The sequence below is a fragment of the Heteronotia binoei genome, chromosome 3 (genome assembly GCF_032191835.1).
Source record: "Heteronotia binoei isolate CCM8104 ecotype False Entrance Well chromosome 3, APGP_CSIRO_Hbin_v1, whole genome shotgun sequence".
Taxonomy (NCBI): domain Eukaryota; kingdom Metazoa; phylum Chordata; class Lepidosauria; order Squamata; family Gekkonidae; genus Heteronotia; species Heteronotia binoei.
The window spans coordinates 23,815,823-23,841,987 of NC_083225.1; the positions used below are offsets into that span (position 1 = coordinate 23,815,823).

The window sequence follows — 26,165 nt, forward strand, 5'->3', positions numbered from 1 at the left end:
GCTGAAGGAGAAATGAAATAATAGTTATGAAGTATTAGAAAACACTTTAACATATTATGAAGATCCTGGAACTGAATGCAATATTTTATAGTAGGGTTCTCCTTTTACTTGTCTTACTTTATTGCTCACAAATATCCTTTATTTGATCTCTTTTTGTCTGTTTTAGGTTTTGATCACATTATACTGGTTGGGTAGAAAAGCTCACAGCAATCCATATTATAATGGCCCGCACCTTAATTTAAAAGCTTTTGAAAAATTATTAGGTCAAGCTTTGTCAAAGGTAAGACATTCATATGTGGGGAAAAAAAACAGTGTATAAGAAAGATTAAATGTTGTAGGTACTTCCGTATTCTGGATGACAACCTGTTCAGGGTCTAGTTTTATAGGCTTTGTGGGGAAGGGATGGGTGATGCTGAGGCGGACCATATCATCATCTTGTTCCACACACACTCAATGCTTTTGTGTTGGCAACTGGATGGAAGGGTAGGGTTGCCAAGTCTGGGCTCAGAATTCCTAGAGATTTGGGGGTGGAGCCTGGAGAGGGTGAGGGGAGGAACCTCGGTGTGGAATAGAGTCCCCTGTGCACTCTCTACAGCAGGGGTGGGGAACAGTGGCTCTCCAGATGTTTTTGCCTACAACTCCCATCAGCCCCAGCCATTGGCCATGCTGGCTGGGGCTGATGGGAGTTGTAGGCAAAAACATCTGGAGGGTAACGGTGATGGACTGGCCAAGCATGTCTCCAGACCTAAACCCTATTGAGCTTCTGTAGGGCATCCTGAAACGGAAGGTGGAGGTGCGCAAATTCTCGAACATCCACCATCGTCATGGAGGAGTGGAAGAGGACTCCTGTGGCAACCTTTGAAGCTCTGGTGAACTCTATGCCCAAGAGGGTTAAGGCAGTGCTGGAAAAATAATGGTGGCCGCATAAAATATTGACACTTTGGGCCCCATTTGGACATTATCACTTAGAGGTGTACTCACTTTTGTTGCCAGCAGTTTAGACATTAATGGCTGTGTGTTGCGTAATTTTGAGGGGACAGCACATTTGCACTGTTATACAAGCTGTAGACTCACTACTTTACATTATAGCCAAGTGTCATTTCTTCAGTGTTGTCACATGAAAAGATATATTTAAATATTTACAAAATGTGAGGGGGTGTACTCACTTCTATGACATATACACACACATAACACAGTTGGGTTAAATTTGATCCTTGCAGGCTCTTGGAGAATCTAACAGTCCCAAGCGAAGTGGAAGGGATAGTGGGTACGGCGACATTTGGTACATTGAGCGCAGCGACTCACTATCTTCATCTGCCAGCCACAAGAGAGAGGATTCGTTTGATAGCTTGGATTCATTTGGCTCACGGTCTTCCGCCAGCCTTTCATCAGACATAACTCTAAAGGGTTGCAGCGAAGGTACGTTCCTATCAGATCTTCAGTTAGCCTATTTTTCTTGATATTTTGTGGGGAAGTGAGCAGGAAAGAGAGAGAAAGAGATGGATTAAATACTGCTATGCATTCACTTAGTACAGTTTTTCTCCCTCCCAGCTTCAAAAGGCCTTTCTGCAGGATATCTTTCTCTAAACAAATATTTATTTTTATTTATTTATTACTTTAGACTTTTATCCCGCCCTCTCCGCAAGGGGACTCAGGGCAGCTAACCATCAGTTCAAACATCTGCAATTACAATTTTAAAATGATAACATACAATTTAAAAACATTTCATGGTGCTGTTCAACTTCCAGTATAGGCGGGATCTTTCTTTCTTCTGACAATGATCCTATAATGATCGTAATTTCTCAGCAGTGTAGGGTGGCAGTCGTCTCCCGGTTAGGTGTTGAAGGCCTGTCGAAATAATTCAGTTTTGCAGGCCCTGCGGAATTGGGAAAGATCCCGCAGGGCCCTTATGGCCTCTGAGAGGGCATGCCACAGTTCTGGTGCTGCCACTGAGAAGGCCGTAGCCCGTGTAGAACACAGTCTGGCCTCCCTTGGTCCAGGGATAGACAGTAGGTTTTGTGTCCCTGAACGCAGTGCTCTTGTGGATCAAAAACTGGCTGAGTAATAGGAAGCAGAGAGTGAGTATAAATGGGCAGTCTTCGCAGTGGAGGACAGAAAGCAGTGGGGTGCCGCAGAGCTCGGTACTGGGTCCTATGGTCTTTAACTTGTTCATAAATGATTTAGAGTTGGGAGTGAGCAGTGAAGTGGCCAAGTTTGCGGATGACACTAAATTGTTCAGGGTGGTGAGAACCAGAGAGGATTGTGAGGAACTCCAAAGGGATCTGTTGAGGCTGGGTGAGTGGGCGTCAACGTGGCAGATGAGGTTCAGTGTGGCCAAGTGCAAAGTAATGCACTGGGGCCAAGAATCCCAGCTACAAATACAAGTTGATGGGGTGTGAACTGGCAGAGACTGACCAAGAGAGAGATCTTGGGGTCGTGGTAGATAACTCACTGAAAATGTCAAGACAGTGTGCGTTTGCAATAAAAAAGGCCAACGCCATGCTGGGAATTATTAGGAAGGGAACTGAAAACAAATCAGCCAGTATCATAATGCCCCTGTATAAATCGATGGTGCAGTCTCATTTGGAGTACTGTGTGCAGTTCTGGTCGCCGCACCTCAAAAAGGATATTAAAGCATTGGAGAAAGTCCAGAAATGGGCAACTAGAATGATTAAAGGGCTGGAACACTTTCCCTATGAAGAAAGGTTGAAACACTTGGGACTCTCTAGCTTGGAGAAACGTCGACTGCGGGGTGACATGATAGAGGTTTACAAGATAATGCATGGGATGGAGAAAGTAGAGAAAGAAGTACTTTTCTCCCTTTCTCACAATACAAGAACTCGTGGGCATTCGATGAAATTGCTGAGCAGACAGGTTAAAACAGATAAAAGGAAGTACTTCTTCACCCAAAGGGTGATTAACATGTGGAATTCACTGCCACAGGTGGTGGTGGCAGCCAAAGCATAGCCACCTTCAAGAGGGGTTTAGATAAAAATATGGAGCAGAGGTCCATCAGTGGCTATTAGCCACAGTGTGTGTGTGTGTGTGTGTGTATATATATATATGTGTGTGATTTTTTTTTTGGCCACTGTGTGACACAGAGTGTTGGACTGGATGGGCCATTGGCCTGATCTAACATGGCTTCTCTTATGTTCTTATGTTCTCTGGGGAACATGCGGAGAAAGCTAAATATTGACTGTCTAGCCACTGATTGAAATATACCGAGCTATAACCCACATCTCAACTATGAGCCAAACTATAAATGACAGAGGCTGTGGATCCATCCCATGGCCACCATTTTAGAAGCAATTGGGTTTGGGGCCTCGCAGCAATTTTTAAAAAAACTGGTGCCGGCAGCCGTAGGATGGAACTGTGGCCTCCCTCATTTGTAGTTAAGGCCGTCTTCCTGCAAAAGAGCTTTGCAGATTCTAGAACAGAGAAAAGGGACAGAGAAAAACCCTGCAGTTAAGCTGAGTTAAAAGCTAGGATACAAACTGTGTATCCCTCAGTAAGCAGACAATAATCCGTTTTTTCTTAATCTTTGTTTCCCTTATCCTTAGCTGTGTTAAACAAGGGTTAAGTGGAAAATCTACCAGTTGGGAAGTTTCCAAATTGCAGTTTAACCCCAAAATCCTAGGGAATCCTATTTCTTAGCTGTCCCTTACCCCCATTCAATATAGGGGAGTTATTCTGAAATTTATTTTAAATATATAGATTATAGTAAAACTGGTCATATTTTGCAGTATGTTTTTTCACTGAGAGACAGACGGTTTTATTCTCGGTGATAAAAGTAGAGAGTTGTGTTTTAATTATCTGATCCAAGATAATGAAAAAGATATGCAAATATTTCAGTATTTTCATTTAAGATGTTTAAATCTCTTATTAAACGTTGCTAAAGAGAGTCATTTGGAGGCCACATTGTATACCGATGTGATTGATTGTGTGATTATGACATTTCTCCAGTGGCATTGAAGTTTCCAGCAGCAACAAATCCATTTTAATAAGCATGCTAGTCTTAACTGTCGCTTTGTAATCTCTTCCCTAAGTCTTTCTTTGCTTGTAATAACATTTTGAAAATGTATTTGCCATCGGCAAATCAGTTTTTAAAAAATAAACCACTGTTCTGGAGAGATGAGGGTCTGTGATCATTCCAACCGTACGAGTTCCAATGAGAAGTGTCACTTACTCTTAAAAAGCGAATGACTAGAGAGGGAACATTTTGTTTGGCGATTAAGGTGGCGGAAAGAAGACAGTCAAGTGAGGAATGTAGTGCCGCTGTGCAAACTAAAGTTCAGTCCAGTGGATCTTTTTACAGCATCGTGGCAAGTTCCTAATAATAACGATATTTTTGTTTGTTTGTTTTAAATGCTATTTATAATTTATTGAATTTATACATAAATACAAAAAACCGGAAAACTCATCAATTCAAAAACATATATACATAAAACAGAGATCAAAGGTAGTTCTATGGAATTCTCGTTATACAATCATAATTTTAACTTTAATTTGAACCCATTTTATCTCATTTACATAGAAAACTTCGTACTTCCAGTTTCCTGTCCCCACCTGTATAATCTATCCCATTAATCTGTTGCTGCTTGCTTCGATGTTCCATTCAAAAGGGCTGTCAAGATATCTAATTCAGCTATGTTCAGAATTTCCCCTAATAATGCCTCCATATTTGGTACCATTCTCTGTTTCCAGCTTCCAGCATATAAAATTCTTGCTGCTTTTACAATATGTATCACTAAATGCATATTTTCTTTATCTACTACTTGCTGTGTTGTACTTAATAAAAAATAACTCCGGTTTAAAAGGTATCGTTGCTTTCAAGACCCCTTGTAACATTCCGTGTACCTTTTACACAGTAAGACTTAGCCTTTTTGCATAGCCACCAAAGGTGGTACTTTTGTTTGTTTTGTAACCTCACAGAGTCTGCTTCTATTATGAGATCATAAGCCAAAGTTTCGCAGTAAAAGATGTCCTTTGTGTATTCTGCTTTCTTTTTATCTAGATTGTGAAAGTGACACGGACTCCGAAACACGCGCCAGGATGCATGACTCTAGCAAAGACAACATGTCTTACCGCAGGGTTTCCTTGATAGAACCCAAACCTGCCGCAGAGTTCAATCGTTTCTTGCCCAGCAAAACCAAACCACCACTAACGTACATGCCAGCTCCTTTGAGAAAGAAGAGGACAGAAAAGAATGAAGACAATAGAAGAAGCTGGGCCAGTCCTGTGTTCACCGAGCCGGATGGAACCTTCTCCAGGTACTTGTGTGTTGCTTACATTCTGTCAGTGGCAAGGGTTAATCTTTTGGCTATGAAGAAGGTTGATGTAGATGGAATGTGCCTTATGGAAACCAGAAGCATGCTTAAAGGCACATGAACTCCTTTCATCCTCTTCCACACCTTTATGTGGGTTGCTTTAACCATGGCGTCACAGGAAAGCTGCGTTGGCACTTACCCAAACTTGGGTTTGCAAATCCATTTCAGACAAGGGCAGAGCCAAGTTAATGGAGATAACACTGTTAGTGCCGTGGCTATTGTATACCATGGTTATTGCACAATTTCTGACATTCCCAGCCTCCTAACTGGTTTGAAGACGGAGAAAGCTACATTTTGTACCAGTCAAAATAAACTTTTAATTAAAATCAACACTCCTTTGAGGTTTCCAGAATTCTGGGATTTAATGAAATCTGGGCAGTCTGGAAATACAGTTTTGCCTTGTGCAGAGTAATTTGGTTGCATTTGACTTTCAAGCTGAAGGTTATTAAAGATTATTAAAGCAATTAATAACTTATTGCACATGTGCTTTGTAAATGTAGTTTTGGTCATTTTATTAGAATCAGGAGAAATGAGAATAAACTTTTTAATTGTCTTCAGCCAACAGTTCCACTTCTGGCCCTGGAAAAATGGTATACTGTATCTATGTACTCAGGGCTTTTTTGTAGAAAAAGCCCAGCAGGAACTCATTTGCATATTAGGCCACACCCCTGATGTAACTGACATTTTGCACAGGACTTTTTTTAGAAAAAAGCCCAGCAGGAACTAATTTGCATATTAGGCTACCCCCCCCCCCCCCGAACACCAAGCCAGCCAGAACTGCGTTCCTGCTCAAACAAAAGCCCTGTATGTACTATATAAAAGTGCATTTAAATCAAGTAGGGTTTGTTCATATTTGTAGCTTTAAGACTGATGCGACTATTCTAATTCAAAATGATGATGTGTTAAATCATTGTTTCTTAGATTCTATAACTTGATTTTGGTTTATTCTGCAGTGGGAGCGGAGTCGGTTGCGAGGCACGTGATTTCATTCTATTTGCTTTCTTCTCATTTTGGCTGATCTCAGCAGCTGAGGAAGTTTTCTTCCCAAAAATAAAATGGCACAGCAGAATGCGGCATTGCCCACCTAGGTTACACACAGATGATCTGTCAGTGTGATGGCTTGGAAGACAGGAAGGAAGCTGCCAAACATTGTGGCTGACTTGGCAAAATACAAGCCCTGGGTGGAAAAGTACCCCCGCTGAGCTTCTCAGCACCTGAATTTCTTTATGTCCAACAAAATGGTTCTTCTAAATCTGAGCCTGCAAGGTGCTGTCTAGGTGGCCCAATTGCTGTGCTCAGTTAATGATATCTGAGCTTGAATTCTGTGGATCCAAATAGTTTGCTTCTCAACTCCCTAAAAGCGTTTCTGTAAATAATGCATTGAGGGCCATGAGCTGGGTAGCCCAGGCTAGCCTGATCTTATCAGATCTCAAAAGCTAAGCAGGGTTGGCTCTGGTTAGTACTTGGATGCAGGGGTGGGATTCTAGCACAGTTCCTTTGCATATTAGGCCACACACCCCAATGTAGCCAATCCTTCAAGAGCTTACAAAAAAGAGCCTTGTAAGCTCTTGGAGGATTGGTTACATATGAATATATGAAGCTGCCTTATACTGAATCAGACCCTCGGTCCATCAAAGTCAGTATTGTCTCCTAGACTGGCAGCGGCTCTCCAGGGTCTCAAGCTGAGGTTTTTCATGCTTATTTACCTAGATCCTTTTTAGTTGGAGATGTCGGGGATTGAACCTGGGACTTTCTGCTTACCAAGCAGATGCTCTACCACTGAGACACTGTCCCTCCCCACCAGGGGATGTGGCCTAATATGCAAAGGAGCTCCCGCTAGAATTCCACCCATGCTTGGATGTGAGATCACAAAGGAAGTCCAGGGCCCTCAATGAAGAGCCAGGCGATGACAAGCCACCTCTGAAAATCTCTTGGCTTGAAAACCCTGTTCTGCCTCCTTAAGTCTGCTGCAGCTTGACTGGGGCTGGGGTGGAGAGCGTCGAGAAGCTAGAATTTCTAGTTTTTAAATAACATAATTTATAAGTAACCTCAACTTTCATAATCAAAGTCTTAAAATTTTGTGTTGGTCAATGGGGGAGCCCAAGTCTTCAGTAATAATCCATCTCCTTACTCTGTTACAGAAGTTTCCATGCTGGAAATTCGTTTGCTTCATTCACAAGAGTTTTGTGATTCTGTAGCCAAAAAAATGTTTGTTGTATACACAGCGGCGAGTTGGTTCTTAAAAAGTATAACTTGACTGGATATTTTGTGCAGTAACCAGAAAAGAGCTTTGCGAGGAGAGATGGAATTCAAGGCAACAGCTAGCATCCTTTCAGACTTGTCCAGCTATTTCGATGAGGAGGAGGAAGAAAAGACAATAGGCACTCCAGACATCGAAACAGATGACCTTTATGCTCGCAAATTAAACGCTGCAGTGTCCACTATAAAAGATTCCTCTCATAAGTTTCTTCCCAAGTCTTGGACTCCAGGCGAAGAATTGCACTGGAAAAAAGCTGACAGAATCTCTTTTTCCAAAAAATGGTATATGGACATTCAAGGATTCAGGTTTGTTGCCTTACCTGCTCTTTGGAATTCACAACCATGTTTTTAATCTTTGCACAGAAAGTTTTTTTAAAAAACAGCCTCAGATCAAAGAAGCCCTTTTTTTGTCCAAAGAGGGCGTGTTAAAAACTCCTTGGTCTGCCATTTTGGAAGTTGAAACGTGACGAGAGTTTGAAGTAATCTTGGCATGCTGCCTTTCCCACAATTACCTTTTTTTACATTGTGATTTGAAATAGATAATTCATATACAGTTTTTATGACAGAACTTAATGTGTCCCCCCCTGCCTCTTCTCCAACCTATGTGCTACTTTGCAGTAAAAAAACAGATTCCGAGGAGCAAATTGCAGAAGTCCAACCAAGCAGTATCACCTGTGGTAGTTTGAATAATACTTGCAGAGGGGACCTAAACGTCACTAACCGAGTGCCTGAAGATACCACACAGGCACTAATACAAGCTGCAGAAAGAAGCGTTAGCGACTCTTCTGATCTCCCAAGGTTGCTACAATTGCATGAGCTGTGTTATCTTGTGTGTTGGAGACTCTGTTTGCTGAATTGTCCAAACGAACTGCAAAACAACGTGGAAAGCTACTCTTAACTTTTTACAGTGTTGCCCGTACATCCCCGGCTTACCAAATTCATACTAAAGTAAACGGAATGGTTGTTTTCTGCTTGCTCTCCCGTGCTCCCTTGCGTATTTTTTTTGTGCAGTGGTTCGTATGTGTTGCTGCTGCTGTTTTGGAATAAAGCCGTTGTCCGTAAAGACGTTGGAATGTAAGCCGGCCGTGTTCTAATGTGTGCAGTGGTGACGCTTTTCAGCTCCGGAGATTGCGCATCTCTTGGTTTGCAGTTTTAAGCCTTGTTCTCATTAAGGTGATAAACTTGTAACAGGCCTGTGCCACTTCAGATGGCGGCCCATATGATTAAGTGCCCCTCCATTTTTTTTTTTAAAGAATTACACAGAGAACTACTGTGTCAGGGACAGGCTGCCCCCAACTCTATCGTTTTCCATGTCACACCTTTATTTGGTGTGCACTGAAGAAGCATTCAGTCTTGCATGGCTTTTCCCTGTAGTCTGAAATGGTGCAGAATTAGATCCGTAATTACTACTTCAGTGAGAACTAAGCCTCTGTGTTTACTGGTGAATGCAGCTTTTAATCTTTTTTTATATATATTTTTTATATCTCAGTCAGTTTTTATTTCTCCGGGCGCTGCAAAAATATACGGATGACTACCTGTCCTCCAAAACTAGGACCAAAATTGATCCTGCTTCAGGGCCTAGGCTCATAGCATGCAGAAAAAGCAATTACGTTAGGCCTGGATATGACCAAAGGGATACTGAAAAAGGCGACATCTATCCAGATTTGGAGAACGACGATTTGTTTGTTCGCAAGACTGGTGCATTCCATTTGAATCCAGTAGTTGTCCAAGATTTTGAGTATCTTAGGGATTCCTATAAGCGAGGCCCTCACTTAGAAGGGGAAATTGTTCTGCAGCCCAGAGATGGCAAACCTGTAATTCCAGATTTAGAAAAAGACGATCTGACAGTCCGCAAGGTTCAGCTACAGAACAGAGAAGTGTCCTTGTCGGGTGCCCCAGATCGGTACCGGCCCGCTCTTTTCCCGGATCCTTGGAGTCTTCCACCAGAAATCCAGGCCAAATTTCTATGTATGCTCGAGAAGAAGGCAACCTCCATGAATAAAAGTGGTGGAAAGATCTTAACGCCCTCTTTGTGCCAAAAGAAGGACGATATGCTGACTCGCAAGATAGAACTACTCAAGGTGGGCCTTATTGCACAGCCGGTCAGCTTCTCCCCGGGAACGTGCAGTGCAGAAGATTTAGAAAAATGGGACGCTATCAGAGAGGCCAGCAAAATCAAGCACAAGAAACGGCAGATGGTGGAAAGGTCAGCTCGTGGCCCTGCATGGATTGTGCTTGTGTTTTAAGAGTACTCAGAAAATGGGGATTGTAATGACAAAAGACGGCATCGTGTATTCTGCTGTGCATGACTTGGTGTGAAACTAGGGCTACCAACCCCCCGGGCTGGGCAAGGGTTCTCTGGCCCAGGAGGTTCCCAACCCGCCGGCCCATATTGAGCCAGTGGGGGGAACCTCCCCTGACATCACTGGTGCGATGATGTAACCTGTGAGTGTCACCGCACCGATAATGTTGCACACTGGCTGTTCTAGGTGTTTACGGGAAAATTCTCTGGTTTTCCCGGATGCTCTAGCACTTTGGGAGGGAAAACTTTATGGTACAATAGATACCATGGAGTTTTTACCTCCCAAAATGCTAGAGTACCTGGGAAAACCATAGAGTTTTCCTGGAGACGCCTAGAGTGGGTGAGGTCGCTGGCAGATGGCGTCACTCACAGGTGACATCATTGCGCCACGTGCAAATAGTCCCCCGCCAGAGGCCGTGGGGGACTTGGCAACCCTATGTGAAACTTCAACCTGTTTGGCTTTTTGTGTGTGTGTATCATCCTGTAAGTCCTCGTGTTGGTTACCAGAATCATCAACAGTACAAATGTTACATGTCAGAGGTTACAGGACTGCTTGGTCATTGAACTATATCTGACTTTTGTTCCAGTAAAGAACCAGGAGAGACCCGTTGCTCTTTGCAGTAACAGAAATAATGCCATTGGTACTATTTAGTACCAGCCCATAGACATTTGTGGAAATACACACGCTTTGAGTAGTGGAGCGCTTCGCTAACAATAAAAACTCTGTTCTTGCCCGTGACCTTTTCTTTAGAACTTATGAAAATATATAGCTCTTAAAGCCATCGTGTTGATAGACATGCCTGTGGATGAGGGGGAGGTACAGGTGAAAGAACTGTTTCTACAGTTGATATCCCTGCAGTCCAGGTCTTTAACTGTGTTGTTTTCATAAGCACGTTGTAGTTTCTCTTTCTGGGAATAACTATTTTTTGTCAGAAGCCAAAGGCTGGTTGGTTGTCATGGGAAGGAGCCCTAGTAAAGGGAGACTGAAATTTAGATGCAGTTTTCATGGGACCTTTGTCTTCAAGGCAAATTTGTCCTCAATCTGTTTCCCTCCCCCCTCCCTCTTCAGTCTTGTGATCAAATTAAAGGCCTAGCTAGGTTTTTTGGTTGTCATCAGACTTAATGAGAGATCCATTTTTATGATTAGCCCTGTCTTTTTCATTGTTTAGTAGCCTGTCATGCTTCTGAATTTTTCCTTTTTTGCCACTGGGTAAAAAACGACAACTCATGACTCAAAACTATTTGGTGAATGAGTAATGTTTCCATTTGTTCTCATTTTTAGCCCCATTGATCTTGGGTGCTGAGAACTTGCACTGATACCCTTTTTTAAAAAAATGACAGGACTGGATCTACATGTTTTTTGAGGGGGGGGGGGCAAAATTAAAAAATGATGCCCCCTTATGGGCCCATTCTATCTAATGGGCCCATAGAACAGAATGGACTCCATGCCTGATTTGGAACCCCCCCTGTTGGTGCCCGGGGGAAGCACCCCGCCCTCTGCCCCCCTCCCTAGATCCGGCCCTGAAAAATGATGCCACTAAAACATTAACAGGTAACACACTGAAAGAGACCCCTAATTTGGGAGGATTTTACAGCCTCTTCTGAAGTTGCACGGACTGCAGTGAGCGTAAGGTGGCAGTGTTGACAGCGTCTGTCTTCACGAAGAGACAGTCCTTGGCCATCCCTAATGAGGTTGCTTGTGTTCTCCTGGTAAAGTGTCCGTTTCTCATCTCGAAATATCCACATCCGTTTCGTTCTACTCAAAGCATTCGTCTGTTTCTTCAGTGAACGCTGTGTGTTTTGCTGTCCTGTGTATTCTGAAGAACACATCACGCATGCATCCTTGGAAACATTTGTGAATGTTTGCAGTTTAGAAATGTTGTGTTTGTTTCATCATATATTGAAGCTTAACACAGTTAACAAAACTTAAGAATGGTTAAAACTCTCGCAGCACGAGGCTTCATTTGGATTCACCATGGCTGCTTCCCCCATTCTCTCCTGGTGTTGTATTCCTTGCTGCCAGCAATCCCTCTCTAATTGGCCGCTTGTCCTACACGCCAAGAAAGTTACACATAGGCAAGCCTTGAATTCAGCAGGAGCTCACAGGAGGGCAGCTCTTGAACCTTTCTGAGGGTCCCTCCTCCGCACCTACCTACCTTGTCCATTGAATAGTAGGTGCAGCTGCATAACAATCCCTGGATGAGCTCCACCACCTTTTTTTTTTTACAAAATAACCCCCGCATGTAGGGTATGAACTGGATTGTGGCCCTGAAGTTTTATTTTGTGACTGTTTCGAGGGGCTGTTCTAGGAATGTCTATTCTAAATCATAGGTTAATGTTTGGAGCTTTAATGTGTTAAGCTTCCAATATGCCTGTGTGCTTGTCTGTATATTTAAATATGTTAAACCGTGGTTCATAGCAAGATGGGCAGCCTGTTAGTCTGTCTGTAGCAGCAGAAAAGAGCAAGAGTCCAATAGCCGCAAAGCCTGTTAGTCTTTAAGGTGCTTCTGGACCTGGGGTGACCAAAGCTGCTTGATGTAAGAGCCACATAGAATAAATGCCAGATGTTTGGCAGCCACAAGACATGAACATCAGATGTTTGAGGGAAGGAAGGAAGGAAGGCAAGCAAATAGATAGGGAGAGGTGGAAATAAAGCAACTTTAACTTGAAATGCATTCTCCAAGCTGCTGGCTGGTTTGGCTTGGAGGAGTGACTTAAAGAGACAAATACCTTCTCCAAGTTGGTCAACAGGGCAGTAGGGGCTTCAAGAGCCACACGATATGTGTGAAAGAGCCACATGTGGCTCCCGAACCACAGTTTGGCCACCCCGGTACTGGATTCTTGATTTTTTCTACTGTAAAACTTGTTGAACCTCCATCCGTTTTAACTGGAAGCTGAGTGGGAAGTTTCCTTTATGTATTTTGTGTCTACATAGGGTCTAGAAAATGGAATTTGTTCAGGTTGAGGCTATGAATTCAAATAGTTCTCCGAAACCTCATCCAAATTTCAGAATTTTCAGATGAAGACCTTACGGTGCTTCCCACTTTGGGCAATTTTATAGTCATTGTTTTAATTATTCTGTGCTTTAACATTGTTGTCCTGATTTACATATGATGAAAATGGAATGGGTTAATATGCCATTGTTCTGGTTTTCTGATTTCCTAGGCTGTTTCAAAAGCTTTCCGATGAGTATGGGTAAGTTAACGATGGAAGATCGCAGACACGTACCGCACTGTAGAACGGATTAACCCGCCCTAGCTTGTGCATTCATAGCGGTGGCTGAAAACTTGTGCTTGAGGCAACTTGTGCATGCTGCTTTAATAACTTCAGTGCCTGGCTGGTTTGCGTAGCAGTTTCAGCACTCAGTTCGGAAGGCGCTTTAACTGGCTAAAAGGGTTGCACGTATGGCAAAAGAGGGCAGCTGGTTTCTGGAAGTTTCTCTGTTGCTGACACCTGGCATGTGGTGTCCTTCAGACAGAGTGTTTGCATCTAGCTTACACAGTTGATGTTTTTCACAGCTAGTTCCTTATCCTAGATGGCAGCTGTTGACCACCTGCCAGAGATGTTAATGATGAACAGTCTGCTGCCATAAAATGTATATTTGGTTATGGGATGTGTCTGCAGCTGTGCCGATAAAGTGTTACCAACTACGATGCCGGTATCGCAGCTTGCTGTACTTTTTCCCACAAGTGTTTTTTTTTAGGGTTGCCAGCTCTGGGTTGTGAAATTCCTGGACATTTTAGGGGTGGAGCTTAGAGAAGGCACGGCTTGGGGAAAGGAGGGACCTCAGCATAGTACAACGCCATAGAGTCTTTCCTCCAAAGCAGCCAGTTCCTCAAGGGAAACTGATCTCTGTCATCTGGAGATCAGTTGTAAAAGCAGATCTCCAGGTCTTACCTGGAGCCTGGCAACCCTATTTGTTATTATCATTTACTATGTTTATAATTTGCCTTTCTTACTGAGAATCAAAGTGGATTACAAAGTGTGAATTGTACAGTCCATGCGAAGAAGTGTAGTCCCAGGGCTTTTTTTTTTGTAGCAGGAACTCTTTTGCATATTAGGCCACACACCCCCTGATGAAGCCAATCCTCTATGAGCTTGCAGGGCCTACTGTAAGGATTGGCTACATCAGGGGGTGTGTGGCCTAATATGCAAAAGAGTTCCTGCTACAAAAAAAGCACCATAGAGTTTTTCCTCCCAAATTGCTAGAGCATCTGGGAAAACCATAGCGTTATCCTGGAAGCACCTAGAGTGGCCAGCGTGTGATGTCGCCGGAGTGATGACGTCACTTGCGAATGATGTCATTACGCCCCGCACGCTGTGCGTGCGAGAAACCAGTCCTCCGCCGGAGGCTGCAGAGGGCTTGACAACCCTTGTCCCTTTAGTAGAGGCGTTAATGAGCTGTTCTGCACCAAATGTTATTTACCTCAGTGCCATGAAAAGCTTCAGCTGCTCCAGCTGCCTGTTTCCTTGCACTAAGCCTCTGTTAAGGGGGCAGGATGTTTTTCTCTGGGCCTGTTTGTAACTTGAGGAGATCTCTGGCCATTTGCTTCGAATGCTGCTGTCACATTATATTGCATGTGGCCATTTACCTTTGGGAGGCGGAAGGCTGTGCTGTATCGTGGATTAGACCACGCACGTGCCTTTTTAAAAATTTTCATCTTTGTGTAATGTGTCTTGTGCTTCTTTTGGCAATGTCTTATGAAAATTGATCAGTTTTGTGATAAGGGTTGACAGAGCTCCATAGTAAGTGGTGTCACGCTGCCAAAATCAGCAACAGTTTGAAAAGAGTATTGAAAAAAACAGTTTTCTTAAAGGTGGTTAAACCTAAGCAGTGTCGATTTATAAGTTAGTTGTTTTAAGCACATTCGTTACTAAGTTATTGGTTGACTTCCTCGAACGTGTAATTATAGGGAGGCTTTTAATTGGCTCCTTTAAAATATTTTAAAAATTAATAAACTTTTTTTTTAAAAAAACCCAACGTAACTATGTTTGCCTTTTTGCCTCACGGCTCCCTGTGTTCAGATAAAGGGTAGATAAGCCAATTATGGAAGCTAGGAGGGAACAGCCAGAGCATGGAGAAGGTTTGTGTATTTCATACACTTAACAAATTACTCCAAGCATGTTCACAGAGGAGTACCACTCAGCAGGGCCGGTGCTAGGCTTTCTGGTGCCCTAGGCGAATCACCCACTAGCGCCCCCCCCCCCATTATTAAAAATATAGGGAAAATGAAGAGTGCCAAACTTGAAACTTTTCACATTTTTAATTTACTGATTTTTAATTTTTCAAAAGAACGTGCCAAGTTATTTAAAAAATTGTGGGAATAAGTGCTTGCCGGCTACACCAGGAAGGAGGATGACAGGATAGGATGAGATGGGAGGCCATCACACATTGGGGAGGGGGGGTGGTGGCTTGGCTTTGTTGAGGGCAGCTTGGTGATGAGAGAGGACAAGGTGACAGTGGTCAGGAGCCAGAGTCGTCATGCATCGGGGAAGGGGTGTCAGTGGTGCCCCCTGGGCCAAGTGGCACCCTAGGCGACTGCCTACTTTGCCTACTCCCACGCACCGGCCCTGCCACCTTGATCGATTTCCCACTAGCCTTATGCTGCTCTCATGCTCCTCTTCTCTGCGGGGCTTCCGTCCAATTTCACACTATCTGCCCCAGGGCTGCAACTAGCTTCGCCTTTTTTGGGGCAGCAAACAGAAACTGATTTTTAGAGGATCTTGTCTGCCACGTGAAAAAGGCGGAGCGAATTGCAGCCCCAGAACAGATAGTGTGAAATCCGATGGAAGCCCGCGGAGAAGAGGAATGTGAGAGCGGCACAAGGCTAGTGGGAAATCGGTCCTACTCTTCATTAAGTTTGCTTAGGACTGCAGCCATAATCCAGGTCACAGCTGGGTTTAGTCTACTCTTCCATTTACCAAGTCAGAAAAGAAAGGAAGACGAGAAGAAATGTAGGAGGAAAGCTGTGTGTGATGTGACGGGGCAGCAGCAAACCTTGCTAATTTAAAGTGTTAGGTGTGAAAAGGGACTTTTCTTGTGTTGGTCTTTTCTATTCATAATAGTCTGGGGTTTTTGTGAAGTATATTTCTTTAAAACCTTGTCCTGGACATTAGGTGCATTTTTCTTTGAAAATCTTAGCTAGCGGCTCTATCGTTTCACCCATTAGGAAATTGTGGCTGGTAGACTGTTATGTGATACGCTCAAAGGGAAGTTAAATGTTCATTTATTGTTTCCTGTACTCAGGTTGGGGGATGGATTTCAGTAACGTGCCCTCACCCACGTTCAGTACCGCAGCACAAAATTTCCCCTGCCTTTTTTTTTCTTAGGGAGTTATCCCATCTGAGCAACTAATGAAACGTAGCAAAAAGTTGTTTTCAGTAGAACTGTTTTTTATAATTTGATGGAAGAAACACAATATCTCTGGTTACTGATCGTATTGGGTGCAAACGTAGAACACAAGGAACTGTATAATTGTGCGTGTGCTTTGAGGATTTATGGCAGTTATTGTGACACATAATGATTTGACATTACATTGCATTAGGATTGAGAATAAAATCAATCTTGGGATGATTTCTTCCCCCCAAAACAATGCATACCTTTTTCTCCCTGTGTCCCCACAAGGTAAATTTTGGAAATATATGGCCAGAATAGGAACTGTATTGTTCATAGGCAGCGTTCATAAAGTGTCAAACTAGTGGCATTCCTAATGTAAACAATACTGCAGCATACACTGTATAGCAGGGGTGTCAAACATGTGGCCCAGGGGCCAAATCAGGCCCCCGGAGGGTTCCTATCAGGCCCCAGAGCAACTGGCTCTTGTCTGCTTCCTTCTCCCTCTCTCTTGCTTCCTTCTGCATCTCAGCTTGCTTTACAAGGCTTGCTCAATCACATAGGAGCTATGGAGCAAAACCTTGATTTTCTCCATTGGTTGAGGCTCCTGCCTCTCCTGGGGAAGGAAGGAAAGAACCACGGCTTCCTTTGCCCAGTTCCCTTGGGAGAAATACAAAGAAAGCACATTTAGGGGAGGGACGGTGGCTCAGGGGTAGAGCATCTGCTTGGGAAGCAGAAGGTCCCAGGTTCAGTCCCCGGCATCTCCAACTTAAAGGGTCCAGGCAAATAGGTGTGAAAAACCTCAGCTTGAGACCCTGGAGAGCCGCTGCCAGTCTGAGAAGACAATACTGACTTTGATGGACCGAGGGTCTGATTCAGTATAAGGCAGCTTCATATGTTCATAAGACCAAGTGCTATTGTTTTTTAAAGCATGTTTTAAGTTTTAAAAAAAAACTTCACTCATGTTTATCTGTATCCTTTAAAAGTTTATCTCTGCTTCCTAATCTTAAATAGGTACATGCTCAGCCCAATAAAGCCTGGCCCGGACTGACAAGTCTCATTTATGTCAGATCCGGCCCTCATAACAAATGAGTTTGACGCCCCTGATGGACACCTGTATTAGTTTTCTTTTTTAGCGCAATACACAGTATACCGAGAGTTGCCAAGCTCCAGGGCGGGGGTGGGGTGGGGGCTAGAGATCTCCCAGAATTACAACTGATCTCCAGACTGTAAAGATCAGTTCTCCTGGGGAAAATGGCTGCTTTGGAGGGTAGACTCTATGACATCACATCCTGCTGACGTCCCTCACCTTTCCCAAGTTTCACCTCCAATATCTCCAGGTATTTCTTGACTTGGAGGTGGCATCCCTAATGATAACACAACTTCAGGTCTACAGAGTTGAGGGAGTGAGGTCTTTTTAATAATGACTTCTAAAAAGTTTACTGTTTTGCTATCGTAGTTGGTGGTTGCATATAAACGCCAGTGCCTCTACAAGTTCACTTTTCCTCCAGCCTCCTGCTGTACTAGGTACAATTTCATGATTTCATACTAGGTAGTTTAGCTCCCTTTCCCAAAGGCTGTTGTCATACCTAAAGACAATTTGTAAGCTTCAAAGTCATACTGTCTCCTCTTAGGAGTAAATCCTTGAATGACGTCAGCGCAGAAGAGCTCCAGACGATCCGTCAAGTGCGTTATGAAGAGCTACAGAGGATAAGGTCTCAGCTACAAGAGCAAGATCAGCAATGGCAAGATGTAAGTATATGACGTCAAAAGTGTGCTGTCGAATCACAACCAGCTCATGGTAACCTCCAGGGGTGGAATTCTAGCAGGAGCTCCTTTGCATATTAGGCCACACACCCCTGATGTAGCCAGTCCTCCTGGCGCTTACAAGGCTCTTTTTTGTAAGCTCAAATTGTCTACATCGGGGGGGGGGGGTGAGGCCTAATATGCAAAGGATCTCCTGCTAGAATTCCACCCCTGGTAACCCCATGAAATTCCTCCTCATGAGGTTTTCAGGGCAAGAAACGAGCAGAGGTGGGTTGCCACTGCCGCCTTCTGTATAGCAGCCCCAGTCTTTCTTGGTGGTCTCCCATCCAAGTAGCAGCACTCCTTAGCTTTCAAGCTCTGGCAAGATCAAGCTAATCTGGGCTATTGTAGAAGGTGCTGGTGTCTTCTGTTCTATGGCAGAGTTGTGAATAAACCTAGAGGACTGCTAAAGTCAGAGTATTTTTTAGCCCTTGGGTCAGCAGATGAAGTGCACACAATTGCTTTGATATTCTGGTACTGAGGTGGCCAAACTTGCTTAATGTAAGTGCTGCATAGAATAAACATCAGATGTTTGAGAGCCACAAGACATGAATGTCAGATGTTTGAGAGCCACAAGATAGGAAGGTCGGTAGGGAGGCAGGCAAATAGATGGGGGGAGGGAGAGGTGGAAAGAAAGCAACTTTAACTTCAAATGCATTCTCCAAGCTGGTGGCTGGCTTTGCTTGGAGAAGCGATTTAAAGAGAGAAATGCCTTCTCCAAGCCAGCCAATGGGGTGGTGGGTCTTCCAAGAGCCACACAGTATGTGTGAAAAAGCCACATGTGGTCAGATGGTTGAGGGAGGGAGGGAGGGAAGGAAACTAGTTGGGAGAGGGAGGGAGAAATGGAAAGAAAGAAACTTTAAATGCATTCTCCTAGCTGGCCGACGGGGTGGTGGGGGCTTCGAGCCACACAATATGTATGAAAGAGCCACAGTTTGGCTACCCATGTCCTAGTATCGTAATGATTTTAGTAGTTTTAGAATTGTATTGTATTGTTTATTTCAGAGAGCTCTGAGAGAGAGCACATAAGTGCTATAAGAATGAGGTTTGGCTTTCTAAACAGCTGGGGAAGTTGCTGAGAATTTCTGAGTTTGTGTGACTGTGTGATTGCTGAAAATTCTGAGTTTGTGGTTGCTGGGGATCTGCTGTTTGTTTGGTTTGAGTGGGCTGAAGGTGATTGTTGCTTATTGATTAGGAGTGGCTGTGTTTCTGGGGCATACTGAGGCCCCGCCCTCTTTGCATTATTAAGCTCCACCTTGCCAGAGGCGTGAGCCTTTGGCGCGAGCCGAAGGGCGAGAGCTAAAGGGCTCTTGGCCTGGGGGCTCTGTAAGGACCAGGAACCCAGATCCCTATTTTCCTTGTGTTCTCAATAAGGTAAGTAGACTCTCCAGAAGGAGAGCCACATAAACAAACAGGATTTAAAAGGGAACGGTATATTTTAAAAAAGCTATCATGAAGGTAGAATGCCAGCAGGGGGGTGGGGACTTTCCAGTGTTTTGCACTGAGTGTCACATGTATGACTGTCTGCCCACAGGACAGAAGTCTTGGGTGTGTGCTCGATGCAAGGAGCTTCTGGTCCTCAGGGAACGAGTTCGTACCCTTGAGGCTGAGGTGACTGACCTGGAGAAGCAGAAACAGTCAGTTAGGCACTCGGAGAAGACTCTCGGGGACCTATTAAATGAGCCCCTCTCTGAACATGGCAGCCTCATGACATGATAGTGGTTTACAAGATTATGCATGGGATGGAGAAAGCAGAGAAAGAAGTACTTTTCTCCCTTTCTCACAATACAAGAACTCGTGGGAATTCAATGAAATTGCTGAGCAGTCGGGTTAAAACAAATAAAAGGAAGTCCTTCTTCACCCAAAGGGTGATTAACATGTGGAATTCACTGCCACAGGAGGTGGTGGCAGCTACAAGCATAGCCAGCTTCAAGAGGGGATTGGATAAAAATATGGAGCAGAGGTCCATCAGTGGCTGTTCGCCATAGTATATTATTGAAACTGTCTGGGGCAGGGATGCTCTGTATTCTTGGTGCTTGGGGGGGTGTGTGTGCAAAGTGGAAGGGCTTCTAGACCCACTTGTGAACATTCGGATGGCACTTGGGTTTTTTTGTTTGGGGGGGGGGGGTTGCCAGTGTGTGACACAGAGTGTTGGACTGGATGGGCCATTGGCCTGAGCCTACATGGCTTCTCTTATGCTCTTTTGTTCTTAAATTATACCTGACTGTTAGCCGCCCTGGGTCCGCTTGTGGAGAGGGCAGGATACAACTATAAAGTAAATAAATAAAAATAAATTAATAAGATGTGGATGCAAGCAAAGAATACAGTTCGTCCAAAATCCTTTGTGGTTATGTTTTATTCTGACATGGGGTTGGGCAAAGTGGCTATATAGTTGAAGTCCCCCTTTCTTGTTATGAGAAATACTCTGAATTTCATAAAATGCACAAATAACCCGTGGAAAAAAATCTCTTGGCAGTCAGTCACAGGCGATTTTCTGAAGTTCAGTTTCCGTTTCAGAGGATGTGTTTTTTGCTGTTAGATGGTAGGGGCAATGAAACAGTAGACATTGTGCCTAGCTGCTGTGCTTATCAGCTTCCTCAAGATGCTTGTCTACCTTTTGTAAAAGGAGACCTGCATGTTGCCTCTCCAAACATGTTCCTTAAAGAGCACAAATATGGTGGTAGAATAGGGGGGCATGAATAGAAAGATTAATGGTTGGCCTGCAGAGATGTTTTCTCTCTCATGTTGTTTTCTCTCAGCTGGGCTTCTTAGAGTTTTGCAGTCCACTAGGGGTAGGGGAGAGAAGGTTAGGTAATGACTTCTGGTAGCATTTGCATGGACAACCTTTGCCCTTTTCTGTGTGCTGATTCTCTACTATAAGACCTCAGTCCCGTCTGTTTTCCTTACCAGGGGGAAATGGGTTCAAGGAATTGAGCCAGTTTGGTGTAGTGGTTAAGCGTGTGGACTCTTACCTGGGAGAACTGGGTTTGATTCCCCACTCTTCCACTTGCACCTGCTGGAATAGCCTTGGGTTAGCCATAGCTCTCGTAGGAGTTGTCCTTGAAAGGGCAGCTGCTGTGAGAGCCCTCTCAGCCCCACCCACCTCACAGAGTGCCTATTGTGGGGAGAGAAGATATAGGAGATTGTGAGCCGTTTTGAGTCTCAGATTCAGAGAGAAGGGCGGGGTATAAATCTGCAGTCGTCTTCTTCTTTTTCCCTCCATATAATGCTAGGTTCCACCCTTAGACAAATCAGTGTTTTTTCTCAGCATGTGGCAGTTAGGACCACGTGAATTTTTTTCAGGGGGTTACATGCCCTCCAAGTCCATCCCCGCCCCAGGGTTGAACGCCCTGCTTGGGGGGCTTACAGTCTCCCGTCTCTCGCTTGGGGGCAGGGCAAGCATTCTTCTCCTAGTTCATGTGCAGAGAGGGCAGTTCTTCAGGAAGGTTAAAACACTTCAATATGAAGAACATGTTTGCCAGTTCATCGTTTGTTGGTGTAGTTCTCTTAGCCTACTCTTCAGTAGCAGTGTTGGATAGGATAATGGATTCTTAACTATCGAAAGCCCTGACCCGGATAGGTAAGGTGAAACTGGCCCTCGAGCCCCCTATAGCTAGTCCAGTGCAGCCCGCCCAACTGGACTGTGGCTGCTGTGATCCTAGTGCTCTATTGTCGTTAGCAGGGCTTTTTTTGTAGCAGGAACTGCTTTGCATATTAGGCCACACACCCCTGATGTAGCCAATCCTCCAAGAGCTTACAGGGCTCTTCTACTGTAAGCGCTTGGAGGATTGGCTACATCAGAGGGGTGTGGCCTAATATGTAAAAGCGTTCCTGCTACAAAGAATGCCCTGGTCTTTAGGATTCAAGCTCACCGAGTCCCTAGGAAAACTAAGCGCAGACATAGCACCAGGATAGCTCATCAGACGTTTGAAGCAATGTTGCCTCTAAGCTGCAGTGTCTTGCGAGCAAAAATTCTACTTTGTGAGCAACTAGCATGAAAGTGGCAAGCTGCTGCATAAGTTAGTGTGCTCTGGGGCCATCCTTCCTGAGCTACGACAAAAATGTGTGAGCTGGAGGCTAGAAATCTGTGAGATAGCTCACACTAACTCAGCTGAGAGGGAACACTGGTTGGAAGCTAAGTAGACTTGGCTCTGGCTAGTGTTTGGATGGGAGCCCACCAAGGAATTCCAGGGTCACTGTGCAGAGGCAAGCAATGGCAAACCACCTCTGAACATCCCTTGCCTTGAAAACCCTGTTGGCTGGCAATAAATTGGTTGCAATTTGATAGCAAAACAACAGCAACAAATATCAAATACTTGGATTCGTTGACTTTTGCTCGGACACCTGTCGGTGGAAGTTTTGCATCTCTTCAGCAGCTGGTTTATTTCACTCACAGGCAAAAATAAGCTGAGCTTATTATATCGGGATCTAATGACTAGTTTTTGTTCTTATTTGATGGAACAGAAATGTTCTCAAAATTCCATTTAATCATTGCTATAAACTGCTTTGCAAATTCAGCAATCGGACATTATGGAGAAATGGTCCCCCCTTTTAACAACATGTTTTTGCTGCCTGTTGTTCACTAGAAGATACTTCTTTGGTTTACACCTTAGTTTTGTGACAGCTGTCATTGTGTTGTACATGTTTTGGTTCACAGTTTTCAGATATCTTGTATTCCTCTTGCTGCATATTTGTGTTCTCGATACATACCTTAAAAAAAAAAAAGGTAAAGGTAGTCCCCTGTGCAAGCACCAGTTATTTCTGACTTTGGGGTGACATTGCATCATGACGTTTTCACAGTAGACTTTTTTACTGGGTGGTTTGCCATTGCCTTCCCTAGTCATCTACACTTTCCCCCCAGCAAACTGGGTCCTCATTTGACCGAGGACCAATTCCATCGGAAGGATGAAAGGCCGAGTCAACCTTGAGATTCCGCCAGTATCAAACTCAGGTCATGAGCAGAACTTGGACTGCGGTACTGCAGCTTTACCACTCTGTGCCACGGGGCTCCTACATACGTACCTACTTACTCAGCTGTTTATTTCTATATCATTTTATTGTAGTAGTATACTTTATATGCTGTTGTCAATTCGAGAAATCAATCAGGAGGTTAAAACATTTAAAAAAAAGAAAAAGAAAAACATTCAGAATGTACACTTTTGTTTTGCAAAATAATTGCTTAACTGTTGATTATCCAGCATTTGACTGGCCTCTTCAGCCGCAGGGAAATCAGTTGCTTTCCAGTTCTGTTAGAGGGAATATTGTTGGGTTGATACCTGAGAATACGGGCACACTAGACGTGCATAGCGAAATTAGGGCACCGGAGCTTCCAGTCGGAATCAGCAGTCTTGGATAAGTAACAGGATACCTGGCCATTCACAAGAGCAGTTCTCTTTCCTGACGACTGTAGAAAATGCATTGCAAGTTTATGTGATTTGCCTTTAGGATTTGGCAAAATGGAAGAACCGGCGCAAGAGCTACACTTCTGATCTGCAAAAGAAAAAGGAAGAGAGAGAAGAAATAGAGCGGCAATCTTCTGAGGGCTCTGGGAGGCACAGCAAATCATTGAAACAAATGCAGAAAGACAGGTAATCCTTTTAAAATTGTGGCTAGGGTTTTTCTTAAGTCCTGAGCATATTTACTTGGAAATCAGTTCCAAAGAGTTCAGATGCCTTAGAAATATCCTTACAACTGGAGCCTCTAGCATGCAAATCCAAGTTCAGCAATTTCATTTCTTAACATTTAAATTACGTTTTTTTTCTTTTAATTCAGAACTTTTAAAACATTTTCTTCTAATTAAAATTATTTGCATTGTACGGTAAATCACTAATGGAACTTTTTTAAGGTTCATCACTTTGAATTAAGCCATTTTTTGAGGAATAAGTGAGCTTTTAATTCGAGGTTTTTCTTCAAACTCCAATGACTAGAAGAGTTTGTTTAGTTTACCTCTCAGCTGTAAACCCATTTTGGCTTGCCATCAAGCTAAGTACCCCTGAGATCACAGCACTGATGCGTTCTGTCTAAAAGTCTTACTTGCAGTTGGCATAGGGTTTCGTATTGGTTTTTATTTTCCCGGTCAACTGCTTCTGGTAGAAATAACACAGGTGTCTGAATTTTATTTTCTCGTTTAACTAGTTCTGGTAAAAACAGCAGAGGTTGCTTTATAAAACAACATTACAAAGCTTACATCTGGCTGTTCGCTGTGTTCCGAGTGGAATCTGGAACAAATGTAAGCTTTATGAGGCAAAAAATAAACACTATACCTGCATCAAGTGCTTATGACAGCATCAACTCGCACTGTTTTAAAGTAGGGACCCATACCATATCAAAGCATCCTTTTGTTTTGCATTTAAGGTTTTTTGTTTGAAAAGCTCCCATTGAACCTCAACAGGAAAGTTATTCATTTGTGATCGCGTCAAGTATTCGCCCTTTTCTACGACTTGCCTGAGGGAAATGGGTCATTCTTTGGCAACATATTGTTCTGAAAATAGACATGGGTCTTATTTGTTGAAAAGGGGAGAGAGAGAAAGAGAAAGATGAAAGCCCTGTTTAGGAGTGTAAGGATTAAGGCGGAATAATACCCAGGAAAACCTGCAGTGTTCAAGCGCTGCTTTAGAATGGGTTGAATAGAGGATTGGAAGCCCACCTGTTTCTGCAGGCCACTAATGCCGCAACTGTGCTTTTCCTTTGGTCCCCAGGGAGGACAGAGATCAAGGGCTGTACAGTGGTGGGAGCCAGCAGCGAGCGAGACACAGGTACTTGTCAAGCGACGATGTGTTCAGCGAAGAGAAAACGCCTTCAGGACCGTCAAAAGATCACCAGGTTGAAAACCATGCTGCCCCCGGTTCGCTGAAAAGTGAAGAAAACGGCAAAGAGAGCGATCTGAAAACAGAGACTGGCGAGGCAAGAGTTGAAACTCCAGTTCCATCTAAGAGCATGGTGGAAGAAAAAAGCCAGCCGCCTTTGTCTGCGTACTATTCAGTCAACGCGCCGATTGGGTCAGCTCGGGTTACATCTTCTCTCCCGAGAACTTACACGAGAGCTGATACTGCCAGGCTAACCTCTGTGGTTACGCCAAGGCCTTTTGGTGTCCACTCAAGAGGAATCTCATCGCTTCCCAGGTCGTTCACGGTAAAAATACTTTCATCTGAAGATCTTTGTGGGTAGTAGCCGTTTCAAGCATTCGTGGGTAACAATTTCAAGCACTTCCACCTTTTCCATTTTTTAAAAAAAATGCATAAAGCAGGGAGCCCCAGCCTTTTTTTAAGCCTGCAGGCATCTTTCGACACAGTGTGATGGGTGCAGCTACAGAATGACTGCCCCAAAATAGCTTCTGCAGGAGGTGGAACAGGCCACAAAATAGCTGTTGTGGCCTACCTTCAGTGAAGATGATGGTAACCAGGGGTGGAATTCTAGCAGGAGGAATTCCTGTAAGAAGAGCCCTGTAAGCTCTTGGAGGATTGGCTACATCAGGGGGTGTGGCCTGATATGCAAAGGAACTCCTCCTGCTAGAATTCCACTCTGATGGTAGCTATACGTTGTTGAAGGCTTTCACGGCTGGAGTCCATTGGTGGTTGTAAATTTTCCGGGCTGTGTGGCTGTAGTCTTGGCATTGTGAGACCTGACGTTTCACCAGCAACTGTGCCTGGCATCCTCAGAGGTGTAACCCAGAAAACTGAAGTATTTGACCCAGAGAGAACTTCAGTTTTCTGAGTCATACCTCTGGGGATGCCAGTCACAGTTGCTGGTAAAACGTCAGGTTTCACAATGCCAAGACCACGGCCACACAGCCTGGAAAATCTATAACAACCTATGGACGCCAGCTGTGAAAGCCTTCGACAATGTATAGCTACCATCAGGGGTGGAATTCTAGCAGGAGCTCCTTTGCATATTAGGCCACACCATCTGATGTAGCCAGTCCTCCAAGAGCTTACAAGTATTTGACCCAGAGAGAACTTCAGTTTTCTGGGTCATACCTCTGAGGATGCCAGTCATAGTTGCTGGTGAAACGTCAGGTCTCACAATGCCAAGATCACGGCCACACAGCCTGGAAAAATCTACAACCAATGATGGTAGCTGTTGCCAAAACATTTTTATGAATCTGCACAGTCAATCAAATCTCCAGCAGCCAGTTAGA

General features: G+C 44.0%; 1 protein-coding gene across 1 annotated transcript in view; it reads left to right on the top strand.

Annotated features, from left to right (window-relative positions):
• Positions 1-26,165, top strand: part of LMO7 (LIM domain 7) — a 252,121-nt gene that overhangs the window by 158,899 nt on the left and 67,057 nt on the right. Inside the window, exons 7-16 of the mRNA XM_060233592.1 lie at positions 167-280; positions 1,221-1,419; positions 5,015-5,270; positions 7,602-7,892; positions 8,205-8,384; positions 9,076-9,792; positions 13,054-13,083; positions 17,857-17,974; positions 23,474-23,616; positions 24,727-25,159. Coding sequence (XP_060089575.1) covers positions 167-280; positions 1,221-1,419; positions 5,015-5,270; positions 7,602-7,892; positions 8,205-8,384; positions 9,076-9,792; positions 13,054-13,083; positions 17,857-17,974; positions 23,474-23,616; positions 24,727-25,159 — 2,481 coding nt within the window. The remainder of the gene's footprint in view (positions 1-166; positions 281-1,220; positions 1,420-5,014; positions 5,271-7,601; positions 7,893-8,204; positions 8,385-9,075; positions 9,793-13,053; positions 13,084-17,856; positions 17,975-23,473; positions 23,617-24,726; positions 25,160-26,165) is intronic.